General features: G+C 46.3%; 1 protein-coding gene across 3 annotated transcripts in view; it reads left to right on the top strand.

The window, feature by feature from the left end:
* The window catches only part of LOC118617119 (disco-interacting protein 2 homolog A), a 275,837-nt gene that overhangs the window by 24,539 nt on the left and 223,983 nt on the right, over window positions 1-27,315 (top strand). For 2 of the 3 annotated variants that reach the window (XM_036242746.1, XM_036242747.1), the window contains exons 12-19: window positions 1,819-2,285; window positions 3,925-4,489; window positions 15,526-15,672; window positions 18,932-19,083; window positions 21,923-22,083; window positions 22,294-22,532; window positions 25,123-25,285; window positions 26,498-26,710. In XM_036242746.1, the coding sequence (XP_036098639.1) occupies window positions 1,819-2,285; window positions 3,925-4,489; window positions 15,526-15,672; window positions 18,932-19,083; window positions 21,923-22,083; window positions 22,294-22,532; window positions 25,123-25,285; window positions 26,498-26,710 (2,107 nt within the window). Of the gene's footprint in view, window positions 1-1,818; window positions 2,286-3,924; window positions 4,490-15,525; window positions 15,673-18,931; window positions 19,114-21,922; window positions 22,084-22,293; window positions 22,533-25,122; window positions 25,286-26,497; window positions 26,711-27,315 lie in introns of all 3 variants that reach the window. The other variant, XM_036242743.1, reaches the window with a different exon arrangement.

A 27,315-nucleotide genomic window follows, 5' to 3' on the forward strand; every position in this document is an offset into this window, starting at 1 on the left:
ATTTAAATATTTGTGTTATCTTGGAGTTATTCTCCATTGACTGTATTTTCTCCTTAGCATGGGTCATATTTCCTTTTTATTTTGTATATTAACTATTTTTGGATTGGATCCTGGACATTGTGGAGACTCTTGAGTTTTGTTTGTTCCTCTGAAGAGTAATGATTTTATGTTTCAGTAGGAAGTTAACCTGGCTAGATTCAAACTCCACACTCCACCTTCTTTGTGGTGGACTAAAGTATGCTTTCCAGTTCATTTAGTCTTTTCCAGTTTGCCCACACACTTGTGGGTCAGGCATGAGCCTGAGTTTAGGGTTTGGTTTATTTCAGATTTTGCAGCTCTCCCTTTCTGGCTCTCTCCTAATGCACTTTCCAGACCCTCTGTTTAAACAAGTAAGATCATGGAATTCCTGTGAGCATAGCACAGACGGTAAATCACCTAGTGCCATTTCTTTTGGATGCTCTCTGGGCCTTCAGGTAGTTTTTTATATTTTATCCAGAGCTTATAGTTGTTATCTCTGGGAATGTTGGTCTCATTAGAACTTCTCTGCCATCCTCAGAAACAGGGCCCTAAACTTTATTTTTAATAACTTAAGTAGTTGAGTTGAGGTTAGTCTTATATACCTGTTTTTTTTTTTTTTTTAGTTTCTTTTGATTATGCTCAGTAGTTTGTTGACCTACTTTCTTTGTTTCTTTTTTTTTTTTTGCAAACCAGCATATTTGCCTTCCTTTAGCTTTCTGATTTACCTTCCATTTCACAAGACACCTTTAAAAGTATTACTGTAGTTTTCCCCTGGCCGGTTTGGCTCAGAGGTTAGAGCGTCGGCCCACGGACCGGAGTGTCGAGTTCAGTTCCCACTAAGGGCACTACCTCACTTGCAGTTTGTCCCCAGCCCCGGTTGGGGTCATGTGGGTGGCAACCAGTTGATGTGTCTCTCTCACATCGATGTTTCTCTTTCTCTCTCCCCCCCCCCCCCCACTCTGTCTGAAGATAAATGCAAAAATGTTTTGGGTGAGGATAAAAAAAATAAAAGTATCAGTTATTTATTTATTTAATCCTCACCCGAGGACATTTTTCCATTTTTTTGTTCAGACAGAGTGGGAGGGAGGGAGGGAGAGAGAGAAACATCGATGTGAAAGGGACACATCAAGTGGCTGCCACCTGCACAACCCAACCAGTGCCGGGGACAAACTGCAACCGAGGTACATGCCCTCAGTGGGAACCGAACACGGGTCTCTCTGGACTACAGGCTTACGCTCCAACCGCTGAGCCAAACTGGCCAGGGCTAAAAGTATTAGTTTTAACTCTTCAGCCTCTTGCTCAGGTTTCTGTATATCCTGGAATATAAATTGTGCAAGTCCAGAGACCATAGAACACAGGATACTGTCTGCCGCTCTCATCTCCCTCAGACTTTTAATCTTCTTGCTGGTGGTGGTTCTGCTCTGTTGGGTGTCCACTTGACCTTTTCCTCGACAGAAGACCCGTGACATGTCAGATTTTCCCCCTATTGCTGATCTTGGCACTGCAGAGAAAACCTCCACCTTGTCTTAGTGTTCATTTCAGTTAGTTTTTGTCCAGTCTTATAGACTCCAGACATAAGGAGCTATTGGTTCCATGTGCCAGGATGTGGGCATCTTTTACTTAAGCAAAAGGTGTTTTTAGGTTTATTCTATTTCAGGTTTATAAACTGTTCCCGTCAGCACAAGAAGCATAATGCCTACAAGTTGTGGAAGCTTCTCTGTCTTCAGAGATGGATTTGGATTTTTGCTATTAGTAATATTTTCTTTTAATTTCTTCCCTCTTAAATAAAATTATCTACAGGTAAAACATAATTTAGTTGAAGATCACCAGGAAGAATTGAGGAAAGCTAAGGAGCAGATTCAGCTAATTAAACAAGAACTCAAAGAAAGAGAAGCCGAGTGGAAAGGTATAGGTGAAGCCTTAAAGAGAGAAGCTGAAGAGAAGTTAACTCTGATGCTCCTTGACCTGAGAGAACAGACTGAATTGGAGAAACAATCAATAATAAACAAGTTTGAGCTTCGAGAAATGGAAATGAAGCAACTGCAGGATCAGCAGGCAGCCCAGATCCTGGACCTGGAGGGGTCCCTGATGGAGCAGCAGGGCCGCCTGTGGCAACTGGAGCTTGGCCTTGCTGGGGATGAGTCTCTGCAGTGCAGCCAGGAACCAAGCAGTGGTCTGGCCCCTGTGGACCGGGACCGAGACCAGGAGCTTCGTACGGTCCATCTGAAGGAAGACTGTGCCCTCCAGCAGATGCTGGCCCAGAACAGGTGGGTGACATTCTTGTAGCATTTTGTTAGTATGGAGCCATCTGCCAGGTTCCCATTTGAGACCTGATCCAGGATACCTGCCTGAGGGTGGGAGGCAGATTTTCTGGGAAGACGTGTTGTGGGCTCTCGGTGACTTCCTGAGTCCTGGACACTTGGTCTTTACCCTAAAATGAGAACAGGACATGTAGCTCTGTAAACAAGACGTGCTGACAGAAACAACGTTCAGATACTTCTTGTGCAGTCTGATGGGTGCTACTGTGCATGCTTCTTTCACATCATTTTTGTTCTGTTTGCACATTTTAAAATTTCATTAGCACAGCTTTAGACCTCATTTGTTATAAAGAAATGTAGTTCATCCACATAAGTTTTCTGTGTTTTTTAAATAGATATTTAAAATATATTTTTACTAAAATACATATACCGCCCTGGCCGGTTTGGTTCAGTGGTTAGAGTGTTGGCCTGCGATCCAGAGAGACCTGGGTTCGGTTCCTGCTGAGGGCACGTATCTCGATTGCAGTTTGTCCCTGGCCCTGGTTGGGTCGTGCGGGAGGCATCCACTCATTATGTCCCTTTCATGTCGACTGTTTCTCTCTCTCTCTCTTCCTCTCTCCCTTCCACTCTATCTGAACAAAAAATGAAAAATTGTCCTCAGGTGAGGATAAAAAAATAAAAAAATAAATAAAATATGTATACCTCCAGGTTTTAAATAGATTTATAATGTAGTTTGGTTCTTTGCCTCTGTTAGTGCCGACTCTGCAAACCTGGCCTGTCGTGGCTGGGGTTTTCATGAGTTTTGGGGTCAGTGGACATTATGTTGGTTCTGCTGCTTCTCATGTATCAGCTGGTCCCCACCATCATGAGTGAGGTGCAAGAGCTTCTGCTCTAGGGTCTGAGAGCTTGAGGTCGATCCTGACGCACCACATAGGCATGAAAACTGAGTGCTCTCAGGGAAAGACTAAGTGGGGTAATCCATGGAAACGGCTTTACAGAATCTGGTAGACAGCACATAAAAACAGTCATAGCTCTTGTTGTTTCTGTGAACTCATTAAGTCGCATCACTGATGTAACCTACACTGGTAGAAGTTCCAGACTTCTTCCTATTCCTGATGAGATTCTGGGCACTTTAATGAGAATGTATCTTCCTGCCTCTGCTTTTGCCAGCCAGCACCTCCTGTGGCTCTTGAAGTGACATCTCTTAATTGAAAACTGAAGAGAGGGTCTGAGGTCTTTTGAATGCTCTTTGCGGCCCTGTGGGCTCCTATGAGTGGTCCTGCTGCCTCTTCCCTGTCAAAATCCTTCTCTTGTGGGTAACAGTCCTGCCTGCTCCTTTGTGCTGCCTGTCGGGAGTATGCATGTGACTCTTTGTTATGGGTCCTGTATCCTCCACTTCAGGCTGTGCCAGGGATGCCTGGGCTCTGGCCTCTGGGTCCTCTGGCTTTATAAAGGCCCCTTCACTTGACTTACTCCTAGTGGTGGTGCTCTCAGGCCATTTGTGGCAGAGGGAGAAGGAGAAAGGACAGTTAGATCCATGAATGATGACCTTGTCGTTAGACGTGGTGTTTCCTGCAGGAAATGTGAAGAGGTTGCTGCTTTTATGACTGCATGTTTTGCTGTCTGTTCACTTTGCATGTCATCTCAGGTTTTTAGAACAACGTAAAGAAATCACAGAGAAAATCACTGCAGAACAAGATGCCCTCCTGCGGGACGCTCAGGAGAAGCATGCCAGAGAGCTCCAGCTCCTCCAGGAGAGACACCAGCAGCACATTCTGTCCCTGACAATGGAGCTTGAGGCCAAGCACCAGGCCAATGTTGAGGAGCTGAAGGCTGTGTTCCAGAGAGAACAGTGGACTCTTTCAGAAGCTCGTGTAGTTGAACTGCAGGCGAAACATGCTGCCGAAATCCGTGCTCTGGAGATGAGGCATTTGTCACACCTGGATTCTGTGGAGTCATGTTATCTGTCTGAAATTCAGACCCTCAGGGATGAGCACAGGCAGGCCCTGGAGCTGTTGCGGGGGGACCTTGAGGAACAACTGCAAAAAAAGGACTCTTCTCACCAAATGATTTTGACTCAGGAGTTAGAGAAACTTCAGCGGAAACATGATGAAGAGCTTGAGTCCATAAAGGGAAGCCGGAGAGCTGAACTAAGCACTGAACACACCGAGAGTTTGAGGGTTCTGGCTGCCGAGCTTCGGGGGGCTCACCAGGTGAGGACCAGGTCCTTTCCCTGTCTCAGGACAGGTTTCTTCCAGTTCCTGCTTGATTTACTTCACTCTTGTGTATCCATAGTGTGTGCCATAGTGAGTGTGTCAGTAGATGTGCAAGCCTGTGTCTGCGTGTCTCACAGTATTCTTATTAATGGTGACTTTGGTTTTCTCATGAGGTAGGCCTAGAACAGTGAGTTTTAAGGGTTTCTTTGATCACATGATGACAGACTCTTTGGGAGGCTTGGGCTCTCTGACCCTGGGGAAGTGTGCATGTGACCTCACCGGGTTACAGTGCTCCTTGTGGCTGCGCTGGCCCCCTCTGTGAACCTGGCATTCCAGGGCCTCAACGTGGTTCTCCTGTTGTGCATACGTAGCCTCAGCTTTCCTTTGTGGGTGCTTCATAAAATTAAATCCTCTGTCATGTATCAAGAGCAGTGACTTTAAGTTTAGTATGAAAGGGAATTTCTGGAGAAGACCCAGGTGCCCTGGGCTGGTGCCCACCTTTGTAATCTCCACAACTGCAACACCTGTGTCTCATGAATAGGACACGTGTATTTGGCCTAAACGTATAGAGTCACTGTGGGTTTCATCTCCTCACAGTAGATGGGGCTGCTCTGCCTAGTTTGTGGGCCAGGTGAGCATGTCAGGCCCCCAGGGGCAGACTGTTTCAGGTACAGCCCCATGCAGGGTGGGACATGTGCCTTCATTTATAGGGTGTGGGTGCTGATATGGGGTGGGTGGGGTGCAGTGCCCTGTGGACTCTCTTGACAGGAGGAGTTGACTGCAGCCCTGATCAGTCAGAGGTGCCTGCTGGAGGAGAAGAGCATGGCCCTGGACAAGGTGCGCGCTGATGTCCTGCTTCTGGAACAGCAGCACCAAGCAGCCCTGTAGGAGCTTGGTGACATGCATGTGGCTGAGATGCAGAGGCAGTGGGTAGAGCAGCAGGCACTGCAGGAGAGGGCTGTGTCGGTGAGCTGCTCTGAGTATGCAGAGTGGCCCCTTCTTGAGCAGAAGAAGATTCAGGGATGGACAGAGGGTAGACTCTGGCCCCACGGGGTACCAGGCTTCTTGGGGCTTCTCATCAGAGTGCGAACTGCTTGTAGACAATCAGAGCTTTGGTGAATCCTGTGGGGTTGCTTAGTGGGCAGGCCATGGACCTGCAATGGGGATCCAGGGCCTATATAAGGAGCCTGGCACCAGCCCCTTAATAGTCTTTTCTCTGCACAGTGGTCCCTGCCCTATGTACCCCATAAAACATCTTAAAACCCCAGGACCTGTTTTCCGGATTGGGGGCATGGCTCTCCACAAACTCACACCATAAGTGCCCTCTGATCCTGTCTCCTGTTCTATTTATTCTCATGGCCATGTGCTGCCTTGCTGTTTTCTGTGATATACCAGGTATACTCTTCTCTGAACCTGTCCTTGTTCCTTGCATGGAAATTTGTGCTCTCTCTTCTTTTCATCAAGTCACTTTCTAAATGAGCCTTTCCCTGACTGACTGATTTGGCCCCCAGCTCTTCCCCTCTGGGCCCCACAGCACTGTCTCCCAGCAGAGTGTGTGTGGCAGACTGTGCTTGTCCTGTCTGTTCGCTGCTGTTTGTTGTTGCGTCCCTGGGCCCATAGCAGTTCCCAGACTGAATGAAGCCTCCCTGGGAGCTCTTAGAGAGGTGCTTTGATGCAGGGGCCAGCCCTGCTCTTCTGCAAACCTTCTGAGGTATAGTTGTTGCTGAACCTTGTTAGGATCTTGGGGTTTGGGGTGGGGAATTAGGATGTCAGGACCCTCTTGGGTGCACCTAGAAGGTGGTGTTCTTACAGGGCAGGGCTCTGACCTTATCTGGCATGCAGCAACAAAGCAAATGGGTCTGTTCAAAAGCCATTTGGCGGCTGGATGGAAGAGGGGTGAAGGTGACTTATTAGTCTAGATAAGAGTTGATCATGGCCCTTGGAAAACGTAGGGATGGGAGGGCACAGGGGCAGTGCTCGGGGTGGGGGGTGGTACTGTGAAGGCTTCCTGATGGCTCACAGGGTCTGTGAGAGCAAGATTGACAGTGGCACTGGGGTAGCATGGGGATGCTGTGGCATCTGGGGATGACGAGGCAGCTGGGTCTGGACTTGCAGGAGGCAGCAGTAGCTGAGGTGGAGGTACCCTCACTGCAAGGAAGGAGGAGGATGGTGCAGGGCAGGCGACCTAGGGTGCATCAGAACACATTTTTTAGGGCAGGTGCTTTTAGGAATTGGTACAGACTGGTTCTTTTTTAGATTTTAAAATTTTGTATGTCAGAAAATATTTGTGTGTGTGTGTTTGTATGTATGTATAGCCATTATGTCAGATTATGCTGTTGTTGTCATGATGGCATCTAACAAAGTAAGCAGAAGGAAACTCTTCTTGAAACGCACGTGGCTGTCATGGAGGGGTTTGGAGGCTGGGACCTCATGACTGACTGTGGGGCTTGTATCCTCAGTTTCCTTTGCATTTGTGCTGGATGGCATTTGACTAGCAGGGGGACTCCCTGTCTTTACCACGTGTGCACACATCCACATGTGTACCCATATAATTTTGCATACCATCCTTGTAGGCTTGTGAAACCCCTGGAGTCCATCTGAGGACACTGGCTGGACATCCCAAGGCCCTTCCTGGTGTTTAGATTTGAAATACTCATGTCTCCTGTATCTTCTGGTCTTTCTCTTGGCATGAGAGGATAAGAATATATGTACATAGTGCCCCATAAATAATTGCTATTTCATGTGAATACATACAAATTGATCAAGGTTATAAGGTTTTGTAAGTACTATTTCTACGGGGTTTTAAAAAAGGGTGTGCTGATGTCTGGCTTCATAAAACCAGGCCCTGGCATTTGCCTAGGTTTCCCAGGTTAACAGTCAGTGCTCTGAGTTGTGTGTATGTGTGACTGACTTCTTAAGTTAGTACTTGCACTGTTTGTTTACATGAAAGTTCCCAGAATGAGTATAGTTGTCCCTCGTTTATCACGGTTAATTCGTTCCAGACTCTAGCATTTTCACCTGGCATTGAAGGATTCCTGGGGTGCTCAAATACATAGGCCTACAGTCTATATGTACAGTAATTTTAATTTTAATTGTAATACAGGGGTGTCTAATTGACTCAGACAACCGAGCATGCGCTGTATCATTGTCATTGTCTCGGTCAATTTTTTAATGAATATATTTCAAAAAACCGTGACAGAGTGAAGCCGCGAAAGTCGAACCATGGAGTGGTGAGGGACAACTGTATTAGGGGAGAATGCATAAATAAAGGGAAGCCTAAAAATGAGATTCGCCTCCCCCTTTATTTGGTTGAAAAGTCTGGGTATAGGCATTTTTGCTGACATTTGCTCCTTGGACTCTGAGTTGCCCTGAATCAGGCCACTTGGTAAGTTTCCCAGGTTCAAAGGGAGAAGACACAGGACTCTGCACAGAAAGTCATGCCCTTAAGGCAGCTTAGAGAAGTACATGGTGAGACCCCAGCTAAGAGCTGAGGCTCACAGGTTACTGATGGCATCACACAGTTGTCTTCTCACAGTGTCCTCTTGCTTGGACTGCATTCAAAGAGCATGAACCACCCCTTCTGCACTCTCAGTGTCCCCTTAGTGTCTCCTCAGCCCCTTCGTTGTTCCTTCAGTATCCCTTCAGCTTCTTCAGTGTTCCCATTTCCCTCTTAGTCCTCTTAGCCCACTCAGGTCCCTTCAGTGTCTATTCAACTCTCTCAGTGTTCATTCAGCCCCTTTAGTGTCCCTTCAGTGTCCCCCAGCCTCTCGAGTTGCCATCCTGAGGGGCCATCACAGAGAGTCTCCCAGCTTTCAGGAAGCTGCTTCACTGCAGGGAGGAAGCATGGAGGTTGTGAAATGGAGAAGCCACCAAACTGTCAGCACCTTCATTGTTCAGTTGCTCTGGTAAAAGGCATGTGACAGTGGGGTGCCGACAGGTTCTGTGAGTGTCCGTGTGAGGGGGCACTCTTCCCCATGTGTCCAAGGGGCTGGAACCCACCTGGGTGGCAGGCCCTGCAGTCACACAGCACGGCTATGGTTTGCAGATCGGGATCCAGAGACAGTGTACCTGGGTGGGTTAGCACCATGAGTGTGGGCACCTGTCCCCTTCTCCTGAGGCACTGCCCTGAGACCTGCGGACACACTCAGTGTGTCTCAGACTCTGTTGTTTCCCTTTTTGTGGTGCTCACTTGACATACTACCCTCCTGCTGAAGAGTGTGTCCCATTTTATCTGTTGGTGGCACGAAGAGCCATATGCATTTTGAAACTGTGTGTCATTTATGTTCTTGGCTTAGCATTTTTTTTTTTTACTTGTGTTGACTATTGTCTGGTGCTCCTAGAGCATTTGGGGAGTTTTTTTCCAGTTGTGGTACCAGTTCATGAATGTAATCCCTTTACTAGTAAGGATGTGACTGTTAGGTACTCTTGAAGACCTTTTTGTCTAGCTTATTTCACAGAAGAAAGCAGTGTGCTTATGGGGGTATGGGACACGCTGCTTCTGCCCCTATTTTATTTTAACGTTTTATTGGAGGAAATTTTAACATACACAGAACTAGAACAGTTCAGCAAAACTTTGTGTCTGGCTACACAGTGGGATACGTGGCAATCATAGTGCATTAGCACCCACCACCCCCAATTATTTGAAGCAAATTCCAGATGTCATGTGTTTTCATTATCTGTCTCTACCAAGTAAGTTATTTTTCTGTCCATTGTAACATAACTATAATCCATTTTAACCTAAAAAATCAAGTTATTTTTTAATTTCATTCCATATCCAGCCCAAGTTTCAGTCTCTTCCTCTGGTTGCTCACGTCAAGATCTGCACAGGGTCCAATTTGCACTGGGTCTGTTTCTGTTGCTTCCTGGGGTGTCAGCTAATGTTTTCCTATTCCCTGTAAACATGCCTACAGACCCTTACACGTGACTAGGTTCAGGTTCGTGACTTGGTGTGAACACTTAGAGGTGGTGGCATGTTCCTCCTGTGGTCTTTGCTCAGGCTTTACCGCAGATATTACATAAAGCCTTGCTGCGCATTTCTGGGGATGCCAGGATCATCGTCCCCAAAATAGCAGGGACATGCTGTTCTTTCTCTGCGAACAGGTTTTATCTGTGCTACAAATATCTTTGCAGCTGTTTGAAAAGCAGTGTCACTCAGAAGAGTTACTTAATGTGTGTGTGTGAGGTGATTGGATCACTCTCCAGGTTCCCTCCCTTAGGAGTGTGGTTGTGAGAAAAGTGCTCTGGAAACGTAAGCTCGGTTTCCTTTTCTTGGAAATGTGCCTCTGTGAAGGACGCTCCCTTTGGTGGTAACACCGGACAGGGTCTGTGTGAGCAGTACTTACTGCTCAAGGCAATTTCATCTTTTCTTGGTAAACAAACAAACAAACAAATATTTATATGACAATTACTGAAAATATTAAGAATTTGTGGTCAGTTTAGATATAGTTTAAATGTCTTTAATTCATCATCAGTTGAATTTATTTTTATTACTAAATTGATGTTTTTTTGTGTAGTACTACTTATTTTTTTCTTCTCCAGGCATGTCTATTGTGTTTTCTTAATGATATATATATATGTAATTTTCCCTATAACTCTAGGATTTTTAGAAAAACCTAAGAACATCTTTTTCCTATTTTGGCCTTACCATTAGAACATGGCAAATTAAATATAATTTTATGCATGTCTGGAACTAGAAGTAATTATCTGTAGGGGTCTCATGAGTGGATAGTCTCATGAGTCAAACCTTCTTTGATCCTGTCCAGTCATGTCTGGTGGTGGCTTGAAGACATGCACTCCTGCCCAATGTCCAAAGTCATCCCGGGTACTGGGCCTTTGAGATCGCACATTGGGTGCTCTCTGTAGCCGTTCCTGAGTGTATCTTGGCCACCCTCCTTGCACGGGTTGTAAGGGCACACCTGCCCCCATCTTCAAAACTGCTTTGCCTGGCTCCTGCATGTCTTGCATGGATGTTCTACTGTAGGATGCTGCCATGTCTGGTCTTGGTCTCCATCATGGTGCACTTCTGCAAGGTCCGGCACCAGGCCTGGGGGCACACTGGTCAGGACAGGCACACAGTGTCCTCAGTGCTCCTTGCAGGTAGATAATTGGGATGGGTGCTTTGAGTTTGCTGCTCTTCAGCCTAGTTTGTGTGTCTAGTTAGACTTTGTATATCTGTCAACTTCCTTGAAACCCTTCCTGAAACAAAGTGTAGGTTCAAAAATAAGTGATTAGCTTAGCTTCCAATTGCCTTTAGGAATTGCAGTTCTTTGACGGGGTGAGACGAGGAAGGGACTTGGCCTCATTGGCGGCTGGTTTGTTATTTATTTGCCAACTTAATATTACTAGTTTAAAAGATTATTCTATAAATATAGTTTCATTTCTTCCTCTTTAGTGCCAGTGTTGTTGTGCAAAGTACATATGTATACATTTTATGCTCATTGTTTTACCCAGTTGCCTTTTAAATCAGATAGGAGTAAAAAAGAATTATCAACAAAATCTATATTTATCTTGTCTTTAATGTTTATCTATATAGGTACTTATACCAGTGTCCTTTATTTCTTCACGTGGATTCAAGTTGCTGCCTACTGTCCTTTCATTTTACCCTTTAGTCTTTCTTTCTTGTTTTAAAATAGGTTTTTATTAGTTTTAGAAAGAGAGGAATGGAGAGAGAGAGAGAAACATCGACGTGAGAGAGAAATTCATCAACCGACTCCTGCACGTCCCCTACTGGGGATCGAGCCCACAACTCTGGTATGTACCCTGACTGGGAATTGACCTGGAGACTTTTTGGTTCATGGGACGCCGCTCAACCAACTGAGCCACACTGACCAGGACCCTTTAGTATTTCTTCAGAGCAGATTCATTAGTGATGAATTTTCTTAGTTCTTATTTATTTTGGAATAGCTTAATTCCTCATTCATTTTAGAAAGATGTTTTTCTGCATATAGAATTCTTGGTTGACAGTCTTATTCTTTCAACACTTTGAATATGTAATCTCACTGCCTCTTGACCTCTGGATTATAACAAGAAGTCAGCTGGCTATTGGGGCTTTTAAAAGCCCCCCGTTGCCATGGCTGGCTGTTAATCTACTGAGGGTTCCTTGTGTTGAGTTGCTTCCCTCTTGCTGCTTCAAGGTTTCTTGTATGTTTGTTTTACAAAGATTTGCTTATGATGTGTTGAGGTGTGGATATCTTTGAGTTTATTCTACTTGGAATTCATTGAGCTTCTTGTATATGTAGATTCATATTTTTTCATAAAATTTGTGAAGATTTTGACCCTTTTATTTTCAAGTATTTTTTCTGCCCTGTTGGCTTTCTTTTCCTTTGGGATTTCCATTGTGTGTATATTGGTCTGTGATGGTGTCTCACAGGCCTTTGAGGCTCTACTTACTTTTTGTCATTCTTTTTTCTTTCTCTTCCCTAGACTGAATAATTTCATTTGACCTGTCGTCATGTTTGCTGATTCTTCTGCCCACTCAGCTCCTCTAGTGAAGTTTTCATTTTAGTAATTGTATTTTGAGCTCCAGAATATCTATTTGGTTCCTTTTATAATTCTCTTTGTTGTGAGGGGCTCTGGTTAGATCATGCTATCTGAGCTCTGGCAGGTAGTTAACAACTCTGTTTCAGCTTTCACCTCTGTGTTTGTGGAGCTGGAAGGTGAGGGCTCAGGGTCTTAGGTCTCTCTGGGTGTGTGCACAGCACTGCACATGCACATGCTTTCTAAATTCTCAGGAGCATGTTGGGGCTTTTAAAAGCCCCCTGTTGCCATGGACGGTTGTGCTCAGTGGTTAGAGCATCCGCCCGAGGACCATTGAATCATGGGTTTGATTCTGGTCAAGGGCACATACTTCAGTTGTGGTTCGTCCCCGACCCTGCTCAGGGTCATGAGGGAGGCAACCAGTTGGTGTGTGTCTCTCACATAATTGCTTCTCTCTCTCCCTCCCTTCCTCTGTCTGAAGATAAATAGAAAAGTATGCTTGGGTGAGGATTAAAAAATAATAATAAAAGCCCCCGGTTGACATCCATTTTCTAGTGTTTCCTTTTAAGTTTTTTGGTAAGCCTCTTTTTTTTTTTTTTTTTAAATTCTCACCCAAGGATATTTTTCTGTTGATTTTTAGATAAGAGTTGGGAGGTGGGGGAGAGAGAGACATCCAGACCAGGGCCAGGGATGTAACCTGCTATCCAGGGATGTGCCCCTGACCAGGAATCGAACTTGCGACTTTTGGGTCTTTGGGCCAGTGCTCTAACCGCTGAGCCAAACTGGCCAGGGAAGGTCAGCCTCTTTTAGCACCAACTGTTATCACAGCCTCAGGCCATCTGATGTTAAGCTGTTGCTTCTGATTGTGACTAATGGATTGTGTGCTCTGCCTCAGATCAAATAAAGACCAACTCTGAAAATGGAGCTATTCAGTGAGCTGTTGGACAGGTCAGTTACTGACAGTAGCTTTGGTGACACTTTGGGGGCACTCCAACTGTACCCTGCCCCCACCAAGATTGCTGGGTTGCTGTTTTCAAGACTGTCCCCGAGATTGGATTGATGGGATTAGGGCAGGTTCGAATACCCCAAAGCTTGCTGCTCTGATGGAGAGTTAGCCTTTTTTTTCAATAAGCACGCTGGGTTGTTGCAAGCCTTTCTTATAAGAATTTCCAGAGCCCTGAAAAAGCTCATTTTGGCAGTTTTTGCCAGTGTTCCCAAGAGTGCTTTTATAGAGGAGTAGACTTTTGGAGGTCTTTATTCTGTCATTTCTGAAAGTACAACCTCTATAGTTTTTTTAAAAAAATAAAAACTTTCTCTCATTCTTTTCTTTATTGATTTTAGAGAGAGAGGAATGGAGAGGGAGGGAAGGAGAGAGAGAGAGAAAAACATCTATGTGAGAGAGAAACATTGATCATCTGCCTCCTCTACACCCCCTACTTGGCATCAAGCTGCAACCTGGGCATGTGCCCTGACTGGAAATCAGACTAGCAACCCCTTGGTGCATGGGATGGCGCTCAACCAACTGAGCCATACTGGCCAGGGCAAGAAATAACTTACTTCAATATATAGTTTAATTTGTTAGGTGAACCTTATTTAAAAATTTTTTTAAAAAAAGAAACAGGATTTATTTTTTTTAAAACCAAAAGAACTTAGATTTCTAAATATTTTGGGTTTTGATGATCATGATAGCCTCTTATTTTGTTGTTAATCCTCACCTCAGGATATTTTTTCCACTGATTTTTAGAGAGAATGGGGAGGGAGGCGAGGAGAGAGAGAGAGGGAAACGTCGATGTGAGAGAGATACATAGATTGGTTGCCTCCTGCACACTCCCCAGGTAGGGCTGGGGATCAGACCTGCAACCCAGGTATGTGCTCTTGACCAGAAATCAAACCCGTGACACTTTGGTGCATGGGCTGACACTCTAACCACTGAGATACAACGACCAAGGTGATCATGATACCCCCCCCCTTTTTTTTTTTTATTGATTTTAGGGAGAGTGGAAGGGAGAGGAAGAGAGACATAGAAACACCTATGAGAGAGAACATCAATTGGCCACCTCCTGCATGCCCCCCACTGGAGATTGGGCCCACATCCTGGGCATGTGCCCTGACGGGGAATTGAACTGGCAACTTCTTGGTGCATGGGTCGACGCTTAACCAATGAGCCACACTGGGCAGGCTCCTTTTTTTTAATTGTTGAAAGTATTACAGATGTCTCCCTTTTTTCCCCAATGACCGTTCTTCTTCCTTGATGGAGAATTTCTTAATGTGAACTTTTGGGAGAGGTAGTGAACTATTTCTCTGATATTCTGTATCATAAGTGCGTTTGTTTGTTTGTTTGTTTATTTATATCCTCACCCGAGGACATTTTCCCATTTTTTGTTCAGAGAGAGTGGGGTGGGGGAGAGAGAGAGAGAACCATTGATGTGAAAGGTACACATTGAGTGGCTGCCACCTGCACGACCCAACCAGGGCAGGGGACAAATTGCAACCGAGGTTCGTGCCCTTAGCGGGAACTGATCCCAGGTCTCTCTGGACCACAGGCTGACGCTATAACTGCTGAACCAAACTGGCCAGGGCTTATTTATTTATTTATTTATTTTTAATTGTTTTGTTTTTCATCCTCACCTGAGGACATTTTTCCATTTTTTGTACAGATAGAGTGGGAGGGAGAGAGAGAGAGAGAGAGAGAGAGAGAGAGAGAGAGAGAGAAACATCGATGTGAAAGGGACACATCGAGTGGCTGCCACCCGCACGACCAACCAGGGCCGGGGACAAACTGCAACCGAGGTACATGCCCTTAGTGGGAACCGAACCCTGGTCTCCAGACCGCAGGCCGACGCTCTAACCGCTGAGCCAAACCGGCCAGGGCTTATTTATTTTTTAAAAACATTTCTTATAGCCCTGGCTTGTTTGGCTCAACAGTTAGAGCGTTGGCCTGTGGACCAAAGAGTCCTGGGTTTGATTCCAGCCAAGGGCACGTACCTATGATGCGGTTAGCTCCCAGACCCAGTTGGGGTTGTGCAGGTGACAACCAATAGGTGTGTCTCTATCACATTGATGTTTCTCTCTCTCTTTCTCCCTCCCTCTCTCCCACTCTGTCTGAAGATGAATGTAAAAATATCCTTGAGTGAGGATTAAAAAATATATATATATTTTATCTTTATTGATTTTAGAGAGAGAGGAAGGGAGAGGGAGAGAGAGATAGAAACATCAATGAGAGAGAACATTGACTGGCTGCCTCCCGCACACCCCCCACTGGAGATTGGTCCCACAACTTGGGCATGTGCCCTGACTGGGAATTGAACCGGTGACCTCTTGGTGCATGGGTTGATGCTCAACCACTGAGCCACACCAGCCAGGCTCCTAAGTGCATTTGAATGTATATTTGCGATGGGTAGTGTATTCAGCCCTTTTGATCACCTTTTTTTGGCACAGATTATAGATCAATACATATTTGTTGAATGAACTAAGTGCTAGTGAACAGCAGAGAAATAGAACAAGCATAATTTTATAATTTAATGGCATTTTTTGTTCTTGATCATATCTTTGTACAGGGTGAATTTGAATGTGAAAAGAAAGCTGCTTCGCATGAAAAAGAGGAGATAAACAGACTGGAGTGTGAGCAAGCACAGTCTCTTCACCTAAAAGAAAAGGAGTCTTTGTCTATGCAGCTTCAGGAGAAGAACAACCAAATTCTGCAGGTGTGTGGATGTATCTTGGCTTTTTACTACTTTTTGTGTTTGTGGTAAAATATGCATAACATGAAATTTTCCATTTTAACCTTTTTTTTTTTATCCTCACCCGAGGACATTTTTCCATTTTTTGTTCAGGTAGAGTGGGAGGGAGAGAGAGGAACAGAGAGAGAGAGAGAGAAACATCGACGTGAAAGGAACACATCGAGTGGCTGCCACCCGCATGACCGACCAGGGCCGGGGACAAACTGCAGCCCAGGTACGTGCCCTGAGCGGGAACCAAACCTAGGTCTCTCCGGACCGCAGGCCGACGCTCTAACCGCTGAGCCAAACCGGCCAGGGCCATTTTAACCATTTTTAAGTATACATTTCAGGGGCAATAATCACATTTACAGTGTTGTGCAGCCATCACCACCATCCATTTCCAAACTTTTCCATTTTCCCAAACTGAAAGTCTGTCCCCATTAAACACTAACTTTCCATCCCTCTCCCCCAGCCTTTGGCACTTACCATCTACTTTCTTTTTCTGTGAATCTGATTGTGTGAAATCATACAGCATTTATCCTTTTGTGACTGGCTCATTTCACTGAGCATAATGTCCTCAGGCTCCATTGTAGCAGGTGTCAGAATGTCCTTCCTTTTTATGGCTGAATATTCCTTTGTATGCATGTTGATGTAAGATCTGTTCAAACCGTAGAGAATTTTTATGCGAGTTTATTTGAGCCAAACTGACTACTCGCCCACTGGAAGCAAGATCTCAGATGCTCAGGAGAATTGCAGTTTGTAGTTCCTTTTATGCATTTGGAATTAAGGAAGGAATTTGAGGAAGATTACATGAAGATGGAAGAGTATAAAGTGGGGATTAGATCACAGGACAGTTAACGAGGTCATGTCTCCCTGGAGGGTGGGGAAGATGTTCAAGTAACAATTTAAAATTGAATAGAATGATTTCTCTTTTCTGTTTTCTCTAGTTTTTTGTTAAGATGTTTATTTGTGCCTTGGCCAGTTTAGCTCAGCAGTTAGAGTGTCAGCCCATGGACCAAAGTGTCGTGGGTTCAACTCTGGTCGGTTGCTGTTCAGTTCCCAGCCCTGGTCAGGTCATGTGGGAGGCAACCAGTTGATGTGTCTCTCTCACACAGATGTTTCTCTCTCTTTCCCTCCTTCCCTCCCACTCTATCTGTAGGTAAATGGGAAAATATCCTCGAGTGAGGATTAAAAAAAAAAAAAAAGATATTTATTTGCCCCTACCTTCCTCTTGATCATATGTTAGGATTTCCCCCCCACCTACTGTGTACTTTTGGCAGGGGGAGGGAGCAGGACAGGCTGAGGAGAGTCTGCTGTTCCATAGGCTCTCTGAGTACAACCGGCCATCATGATGGTTTGTGTGCCCTGGCCACCAGTCATAGACATGTCTGACTCAAAGGTCTTGGCTATGGGGCTCAATGCAGCAAGGCCCTAGGTGTCTGCCATCCATTGACTGCTATCCATTATCTATACTCCCAACAGCTGGGACCATAGAACAGCCTTAAGTGGTCTGGACATGCAAGTCCATATGCTGGCAGTGTTCTGTGTACATAGGTCATCTTCTGGATCTCTTTCGTTCACTTTTGGATTATTTTTTGCCATCTTGAAACTTGCAATTCTGTTTCATTTTTAATTTTTCTAGTTATGTGTCAGTCTGATTTAAGCAGTGGTTTATAGAATCCCTGTTCTTATCTAATTTCCCTCCAAGCACAACATTGAAACTGTGTTTTGTTTGCTGTTCTTCCATGCAGTAAATTGGTTTCAAAATTGCACTCCTCTTTTTCCAGTGGCTTGTGTTTTCTTTTTTTCTTTTCTAACATTACCTTATGGGTTTTGTGCTTGTGTTCTCTTGTTCTTTTTTTCCACTCCACAAACCTGCTCTTGGATGAAGAGACATCCGTGGCAGTGTGGCACTGTTCCTGCACTGCTTCTCTACCTGCTTATGGCTCCTTCTGGCCCATCTTGGCCGAGGCCATGGGTGTGTCAGCTTGTTGGTCCCTTGCAGCAATGGGTTGTCCCGTTTTCCTCCAGAAAGGTGGGGCTGGGGTGTTGGCAACCCTCCTGGGCTCATGCATGATCTCTTGAGTCCTCTGTTCTTTCATCCTCCATGGGGAGGACACTTATGTTCTCATTGGTAAACTGGACCGAAACTGAGAAGTTGCCACTGTTGGCGATGAGCTCAGAGGAGAGGACTCGGGCTCAGGTTGCTCTGTTGTTGGAAGACACTGGTAACACTTCTCTAAGCTGCTTGGGTGGCCTAGGAGCCCATGGTAGATGGTGTCAGCCACCCACCAACCCACTCCACTGAGATTGCGATCATTGGCCTTTTGTTTTTAGAGAGAAATTTGTAAGAGGGATGCTCACTTGCCTGGCAACTAATTTTTTTTTAATCCTCACCTGAGGATACTTTTCCATTGATTTTTATAGATAGGAGGGAGGGAGGAAGAGAGGGAGGGAGAGAGAGACAGAGAGAGAGAGAAAGAGAGAGAGAGAGGGATACTGACATGAGAGAGACACATCAATTGGTTGCCTCCTGTACAACCCCAACTAGGGCTGGGGATCTAACCACAGCCGAGGTACGTCCCCTTGACCGGAATTGAACCCGAGACTCCTTGGTCTGTGGGCTGATGCTCTAGTTGTTGAGCCAAACCTGCCAGGGCTTGGCAACTGATTTTTATTCTGAATGACCAGAAAAAGGGTTTTGTTTCAAGTTATTATCTGTGAGAATAACCTCTAGTGAATTGGCTCCTCCCTCCCCTTCAGAGCTGGCAGGCTGGGAGGGTTATGTGTTCCTTTTATGTAAGTAGAGAATAATGGAGCCATGATCGTATTCATAGTTTTTACCTTTAAGCACTACCTTGTTTGTCTTTTGCCTTACTTTTATTAAGTGGGATGGTGAAAGTTTCATGCAAAAGTTTATTTTTTTTTATTTTTTTATTTTTTTATCCTCACCTGAGGATATTTTTCCATTCTTTGTACAGATAGAGTGGGAGGGAGAGAGAGAAAGGGAGAGAGAGAGAGAAACATCGACGTGAAAGGGACACATCGAGTGGCTGCCACCCGCACGACCAACCAGGGCCGGGGACAAACTGCAACCGAGGTACATGCCCTTAGCGGGAACCGAACCCGGGTCTCTTCGGACCGCAGGCCGACGCTCTAACCGCTGAGCCAAACCGGCCAGGGCCAGAAGTTTATTTTTAACTAAATTGTTTTAACTAAAGCTTGAACATTTTTTCCTCAACAGCTAAAAGACCAAATTTTATCCTTAAGTCGTGAGATAGAAGAGCGGCGTTTAGAACTAGAGACACTACAGCAAAGGCGGGACAGGGAGAACCAGGAAGGCACGAACCTCATCTGGATGCTCAAGTCTGACGTGGACCTGTCTCACAGCGAAAGGTCAGGCCCTCCTCTGTCACTGCTGCCCAGGTACACGATGATGTCTGGGGGAAGGAGACCCTCGTGCTACATGATTCTCATCATTTAAAAATTTTAAATGTTGAGAAAACTACTGAATAATATCCAGACATCTGCATACCCATTGTCTTGCTTTGCCAAAGCCTCACAATTGATTACAAAATTTGATTACAATTGATTACAAAAACTGCAGGTGCAGTTTAGCAATCTGCCTGTTTGTCCTGTTTGGGGGGTGGGGTCTCATTATTTTATTTAATTTTTATTCTATTTATTTATTTAATTTTCACCCAAGGACATTTTCCCATTTTTTTGTTCAGATAGAGCGGGAGGGAGAGAGAGGGAGAGAGAGAGAGAAACATTGACGTGAAAGGGACATATCTAGTGGCTGCCACCCACACAACCCAACCAGGGCCGGGGACAAACTGCAACCGAGGTACATGCATGCCCTTAGCGGGAACGGAGCCTGGGTGTCTCCAGACCACAGGCCAACGCTGTAACTGCTAGAGTAGCCAAACTGGCCAGGGCTATTTTATTTTATTTTTTAAGTTACTTTATTATTATTTTTTAAAATATTTTTCCCTTTATTGATTTTAGAGAGAGAGGAAGTGAGAGTAAGAGAGAGAGAGAAACATCGATGAAAGAGAACATCGAATTGCCACCTCCTGCGTGCCCCTCACTGGGCATTGGGCCCACAACCTGGGCATGTGTCCTGACCAGGAATCGAACCGGTGACCTCTTGGTGCATGGGTTGATGCTCAACCACTGAGCCGCACTGGCTGGACTAAGTTACGTTATTTTTTTTAATTCTCACCTGAGGCTATTTTTCCATTGATTTTTTTTTTTTTTTTAAGATAGAGTGGGAGGGAGGGAGGAAGAATGAGAGAGAGAGAGAGAGAGAGAAAGAGAAACATTGATGTGAGAGACACATTGTTTGGTTGCTTCCTTCACAACCCTGACTGGGACTAGTACTGAGGTATGTACAATCAAACCCTTGACTTTTTGGTCCACAGGTCAACGTTCTAATCACTGAGCCAAAGTGGCTGGCAGGGAGGGGGGGGCGGGTCTCATTTTAGAAATAGTTTTTTTTTTACTCTGATGCCACATAGATTTTTTCCCCCGTATTTTGTCTCAATTTTGTTTTGCTTTTCCTATATATAAGTTTGGAGCATGTCTGTAACTGTTCATTTACTTAGTTATTTGTATTTGATGTCACAAAATTTTTTTTTATTGGTCTGATCAGTTGCTCAGCATCCTACTTGTGGGTTGGCCTTTCTCAGGGCCCTTCCATCTGTGCTGTGTCCACCAACTTGTTTCTACCCAGGGTTTTGTCTGGTTGTCCTGTAAGGACCTCGACGGTCAAGAGGGTCCAGGTGGAATGGGCAGGTCTGGCTTATTCCTGAGCTTGATGTGCAGGGTCCATGACTTTCTTGCTGTATGGGGTCCCCACCAGGTCTCCTTTTGTTCTTTTGAAAGCTTTGTAATTCTCTGTGAAGATGTGCATGCTTTTCTAGCACTTGTTTGTAGCTGTCTTATGGTTTGATGTGGACTCCTCAGTTGCTCTGAGCCACTAAGGTAATTGCAGAGTGTGGAGTGTGACAGGCTTCGTGGTCACCAGCTCTGCATGTGGGCGGGACACAGCAGTGAGCAGATGACCCCCAGATGTTTGGAGGTATGTCCAGCCAAGTGAGCAGCAGCTGCAGATGCCCAGACACCCACAGGGATTTGTCATTTTTGGGGATTACCATAGGGACCAGGGGTCAGCATGGGCTGGATAGGGAGGGTACAAGGAGGAAGAGGAAGAGGAGGAGGAGGAGGAGGAAAAAGAGGCAGAGGTGGTGGGGGTGGGGGTGGTGGCACTGAGGGAGCCTTTTGGTATTTTGTCTCAGAGCAGAGCTGACATCTGCCCTCCCTGACCCATCATCTCTGTGCTCATTCTTTTCCTTCTCCCTCATGCTAACCCCAGGACCCTTGCACATACTGTCCCCACCCTTCCCCTGTCCTCAGTAGCTACCTGCAGGGGCCTGGGCAGTGGTCAGGGAGCTGTCAGGCCACCTGCCACCACAAGGTTTTTGTGCTTCACGCAGTCTGCCTACTGGTCTCTTCTCGCACTTCCTGCTTGTGTCCCTCACTGGGAGTGTCAGCTCTGTAAAGTGTAGCTGTTTGTCTGTTTTGCTCAGTGGTATCTCTCCCTGTGCTGGGAACAGTGCCTGTGTGGGGCCCTTGATAGGGAGTGCGTGTGTGAACAGGTTGGGGAGGGCGAGCTCATGTCTGGTCCCATGTGTCCTCTCTGGCTTGCACACAAGCTGTATCAGTTTGCCCATAGCTATATCCTAGTCAGGATTACTGTGATAGACAGAGGAGCCTGAGGTGAAGGGCTGGTTTGGAAGGGTACAGCTTGGAGACAAAAGAGTGTAGGCTGAGTCCTGGTCCTGTGAAGAACAAACCTCACCAACCTCTGTAGTCTGTGTGTGCAGCCCCTGGGAGAAGCATGGGAGAACCTCCATGCACTTGGGTAATGGGTCAGGTATCAATAGATGTCTCATGAAGGGCAGGGCCCTGAGGATCAAGGAGGTTTTGCCATGGGGATGGGTGCGGGTTGTGCATTCCTATCTGAGGGGAGAGCCGCTGTGGGGATGGTTCTATGTGAAGCCCTTGCCCTGTGCTGGTTGGCTGGAGCCTGACTCTGGAGAAACATGCTTGAATAAACAATAACAGGATCTTTTAAAAATGAAGAGCAGCAGCAACAAGGTCTGCTCCATCGCAGAGCCATCCAGCTGGAGTCTAGGCTGAATTCTGCCACCTTCTGTGCTTTCCTTTCCAGGATAGCTCTCCAGGACTCCCTGCGGAGGTTGCTGGGCCTATTTGGAGAGACGCTGAAGGATGCCATCTCTCTGAAGAGCCGGATCAGTGAGCGCGTAGGACTATGCTTGGAGGATGAGAACCCACCCAACGTGAGGCCAGGGGGCCAGGATCTGTCTGTAGGTGAGCACTGGATGGGCCATGTGCAGTCTCCGGCCTCCAAGTACCCCCTAGGCTGCCTCCCTCCTCTTGTTAGTGCTGGTGAACCCACTCTTTGTTGAGATGGAGTGCTGTCCCTAGCGACATGGGTGTGCTTGTCCCTGATGCTTAGGTTGGTGTCAGTGTGTGTGTGTGTGTCTGTGGTGCAGGCTTCTGTGTTTGCTCATTTTGTAGCACCAGCATTGGATGAGACGTGGTCTGGGCCTGAAGTGGCCCTGCCGGAGCTGGATAGAACTTTGCCTGACTGCACTGAGATGTCTTCCTTGGCTGAGATCAGCAGCCACATCTGTGAAAGCTTTTTCATGAGTCCGGAAAGTACACTGGAGTATGAGGAGCCTGTCAGGAACATCTACCGGAGCCTTGGCCTGGCGGTGGATGGCCTCCTGGAGATGGTTCTGGACTCCTCCAGGCAGGTGAGCCATGGCCCAGTTGGCATCAACCTTGCTACCCATTCTTTGCTTTGTGGCCCCATTCTGGCCCTTGTACTGATGCTCTGCCTCAGAAAAGGGCAGTGGGTGACTGAGTAAGTAGGTTGGATCGATTGATGGACCTTTTTCATTGGGCATTTCTGATTTCCACCAGCCCTGCAGGGTGGGGATGGACGCTTTGATTCTCCAGGTGGACCCGGCCTCTCTCTCTTCCCTCCTGCACCTGATGTTTGGGGACAGAAACTGTTGATTCTGGTGCTCACACCCCTTTTTTTCCCCCAAGTCACTACCAGCAGTATCTTCCTTTGAGGGACCCCTTGAGGAGGACTCTTTTTTGTTTTTTAAATATGTTTTTATTGATTTTTTTTTTTTTAGAGAGAGAGGAATGGAGAGAGGAAACATTAATGTGAGAAACATTGATCGGCTGCCTCTCCTGCATGCCCCCTACTGGGAATCGAACTGGAATCTCTCAGTCCATGGGATGACACTCAGTTCACTGAGCCACACTGGCTGGATGAGGAGGAATCTTTTCTGAACCAAAATTCTTGAGGGAATGTCCTGCTGTGAATGAAAAATAAATCTCAGCATCCTTAACTTGGATGATGTGTAATTTAGACCACTTCTACTCTTCTTTATGTACTGTTTTAAGTCCACATTCAGTATATTTATATCCAAAGATTATCACTGAAAAAGGGAATTGTTTTTGTTAACCCTTTTAGAATATTTTAGACAATTAGGGAAGACATTAAATAGGAATAATTGAAAGCAGTAAAGAAAATCTTTTTTGTCTAAAGTTTTCCCAGTTAGCCCTGGCCAGTTTGACTCAGTGGTTAGGGCGTTGGCCTGCAGACCAATGAGTTGTGGGTTCGATTCCAGTCAAGTACAGGTACCTTGGTTGCGGTTCATCCCTGGCCTTGGTGAGGGTCATGCAGGAGGCAACCAGTCGATGTGTCTCTCCCCAGCTCCCCACTCTTTTTAAAAAAAAAAAAAAAGTTTTCCCAGTTAAAAGATAAGCACTCTAGCCCTGGCCAGTGTGGCTCAGTTAATTGAGCATTGTCCTGTGCATGGAAAGGTTGCCAGGTCGATTTCCGGTCAGGACATGTGCTGGGGATTTGGGCTCAGTCTCTGGGTAGGGGCTATGTAGGAGGCAGCCAATCGATGTTGTGCTCTCACATCAATGTTTCTTCCTCTCTCTTCCCTTTCTCTAAAAACACATAAATAAATGCTCTTATGTGAAGCTTAGCTGTTCACATCTCAGAAACACTTGAGTAATTTTCCCTCCTCAGGGCAGGTGGGCGGAGCAACAATGTCCATACCTGAAGTGTTTCTTTCTCATCCCTTCCAGCTGCCTTCTTCCTTTCACCTCCCACCTTCTCTCAAAACCTGGGCAGGTTTGGGCAGCAACAAATAAGTCATCAGGTGCTTTAAATTGTGTGTCCCACCCCCCAGTGCTATTACACAGAAATAGACGCCCTCCTGTGAGCATCTGGCACCTGCGGGTGTCACTCGGTCATGGCCCCAGCCTGGTGTCTGACTAGTTGCCCTTGTCTGTTGTGGGCCCACGCTTGCTTTTCCTGTGTCCTGCACACCCTACAGAGTGTGTTCCACAGGAAAGTCACCCATCCCCACTACAGGGAGAAAGTGGGGCATGTGAGAAGGAAAGCAGAGCAGGTTTTGGGGAAGTGGGGTGAGTGGAACAGAGCCCTGTGTGAGATGGGCAGAGCAGTGGCAGGAGAGGAGTGAAGGGCCCCGATTCAGGCTGGGGTCAGTGGTGGGGCTGCCTGAGGGCTGATTAGCCTGGGCAAGTATCTGGAGAGGACAGAAGCTGTGGGAGGTGGCCCATGGCAGGGCATGAAAAGAGGCATCCTCGGGGGTTATTTTCAAGGTAAAACCAACAGATTTTCTTATCAGCTGAATTGCATCAAGTACATGGGGAGGCCCACCCAGGCTAGGTGCTGAGTTGTCTGTCAGGACAGCTGGGAGTACTTGTCTTGAATTCAGAGGTTAATCAGGGCCCCTCAGCCTGTAGATGGCCAGGGAGCCTCAGAATGGACATATGCCACCAGGAGAGCAGGAGAGGAAGGGAAGATCAGGGCCCAGGGCTGAGCCAGGAAGTGAGGGCACTCAAGGAAGCCAGGGAGGGACCTGGTTGTGACTAGTCAGGGAGGTGGAGACCATCAGGTTTTCTTCCCAGTGTGGTGACTGATCTCAGGAGTTTCTTTTCCTCACCCCTTTGGCCTTTCCCATCTCCTTCACCTTGCCCAGGTGCCAGGCTCTTTGTGGTCGGCTTCCTGTCATGTGTCCTTAACAATGTTTCTATGCAGAGACATGCATATCCATAGTTCATAAGTCCATGAGTCTGTGTGGTGCTGTGTGTGCACAATTGTTTGTTGTTGAAAATTTGTTTAATGAGCAACCTTAGTAATTGACATAACAGCAAGCTTGGAAAACTATTTATTTCTTATGGAATACTGATGATTTCATCAGAATTCTAAGCAAGTAGAATTCTATTGGGATTAATGTAAGTAAGCTTTGATTGTTTTTGATATACAGTTCCAATTTTTCAAATTTTCAGCTGGAGGAAGCACGTCACATTCATGCTCGTTTTGAAAAAGAATTTAGCTGTAAGAATGAGGAGACAGCCCAGGTTGTTAGAAAACACCAGGAGTTACTGGAACGCCTGGAGGAGGAGAACTCAGCCAAGGCTCGGCTGACGCTGGAGCTGCACAAGGCAGAAGGTGAGCAGCTGATGGCTGGCGGGGAGGGGCTGGAACACAGGCACCACCTTGCTAATATTAGCATGGAATTTATACACACACACACACACACACACACACACATAAATATATATACTTTTTAAATAGGTTTAATGATCTCTTTTTTATCTTTTATTTTTTAATCCTCACCCAAGGATATTTTTCCATTTATCTTCAGATAGAGTGGGAGGGAGGGAGGGAGAGAGGGAGAGAGAGAGAAACATCGATATTAGACTCATCGATTGGTTGCCTCACGCACAACCCCAACCAGGACAGGGGACAGAACCGCAACCGAGGTTTGTGCCCTTGATCAGAATTGAACCCTTGAGCCCTGGCCGGTTTGGCTCAGCGGTTAGAGCATCGGCCTGCGGTCCGGAGAGACCCGGGTTCGGTTCCCGCTAAGGGCACGTACCTTGGTTGCAGTTTGTCCCCAGCCCTGGTCGGGTCGTGTGGGTGGCAACCACTCGATGTGTCGCTCTCACGTCGATGTTTCTCTCTCTCTCTCCCTCTCACACTATCTGAACAAAAAATGGAAAAATGTCCTCAGGTGAGGATAAAAAAAAAAGAATTGAACCCTTGACTTTTTGGTTCGCAGGCTGACACTCTAACTGCTGAGCCAAACCTGCCAGGGCTAGCACAAAATTTTTTAAAGAAAATGTAAATAAAGCAAATAGTTTTGAGGCATCAGTGTCTTTTCTTAGTGGAATGAATTGCTTTTGAGGAACTGCAGTAGCTTTGGGGATTGTCAGGGTTACAACAGACTCATGGGGCTGTCCTGTCCCCTGGCACTTAACCTCCTGCTGCTCTTGGGGTGATGACCTCAGAGTGTTTAGTGGCATGGTGAGATGGGAACATTTGTCTTCCCATCACAGGCGTTGGGCAGTGAGTGCCTCCAGAAATCACCCTGTGACTGCTTCTGACCCCCAAGACCCTGGTGTCTGGCATGCACAGTGGCTTGTGTGCTGGGTACTTGGCACCAGGAGGTGTGTGTAGGTGGGTGTTCATAGGTGTGTTGCCTTGTCAGGCAGCTCCCATACCTGTCTGGGAGTGGGGGACAACACTGTGCCAGTTAAGACCTGAATACAGGTGTAACCACTTAGCTTATGCTGATGCCTGGTCAGCCCTTGTCTGTCTGGCTGCTCCATTCGCTCCTCCAGGAGGGCCTCAGCAGCCATGTCTCTCCTGTCTCCCCAGGCATCATCGAGGGATTCAAGGAGGAGAAGACCAGCCTGCAGGAGGCACTAGGCCGGAAGGAGATGTCTGAGCAGAGCCTTGTGGCCGAGCTGGAGAGCCTGAATCAGCAGCTTCAGCAGGTGACTCGGCAGCAGACAGAGCTGAAGGAGGAGAACTCAGTCCTGTGGCGCCAAAAAGAGGTGGCAGCCACAGAAGCAGAAGAGAGAGAGGCTGGTAAGAAAGGCTGGCTCCAGGGACAGAGGGCAGAGCACAGGCAGCAGCCCAGTTGGCTCTTCTGGAAGGGAAGCTTGACATTTTTAGAGGGTAGAGAGAAAAGATGGGAACACTTTTCAGAGGGAACCTTTTTCAGAGGGAACCTTGGAGTGTGTGGCCTTGAGAGGGGTGTGGTGTATATATCATTCTGGTTCTCAAGTCTCTGTGAGGTCAGAGTAGCTTCTGGCAAACCAGGTCACTGAAAATGTCGCCAACTTGTTTGAGATAAACAGCCACGATCATGAAAAAATGAAGGCAACTTAAAAATTGTATTTAAGTCTGGTGGGTGTGGCTCAGTGGCTGAGCATTGACCCATGCACCAAGACGTCGCTTGTTCGATTCCTGGTCAAGACATGCCCAGGTTGTGGGCCCTACCCTCAGTAGGGGGCTTGTAGGAGGTGGCTAGTCGATGTTCTCTTTCATCGATGTCTATCTCTCTCTCCCTCTCTCTAAAAATCAATAAAGGGAAAAAATTTTTTTTTCTTTAAAATAAAGTTCCTAATGTTAACCTTAACTAGGAAAACAGCTTTAATGAAAGATATTTCAGATTTTATTTATTTATTTTT

The sequence above is a fragment of the Molossus molossus genome, unplaced genomic scaffold (assembly GCF_014108415.1).
Source record: "Molossus molossus isolate mMolMol1 unplaced genomic scaffold, mMolMol1.p scaffold_m16_p_5, whole genome shotgun sequence".
Taxonomy (NCBI): Eukaryota; Metazoa; Chordata; class Mammalia; order Chiroptera; family Molossidae; genus Molossus; species Molossus molossus.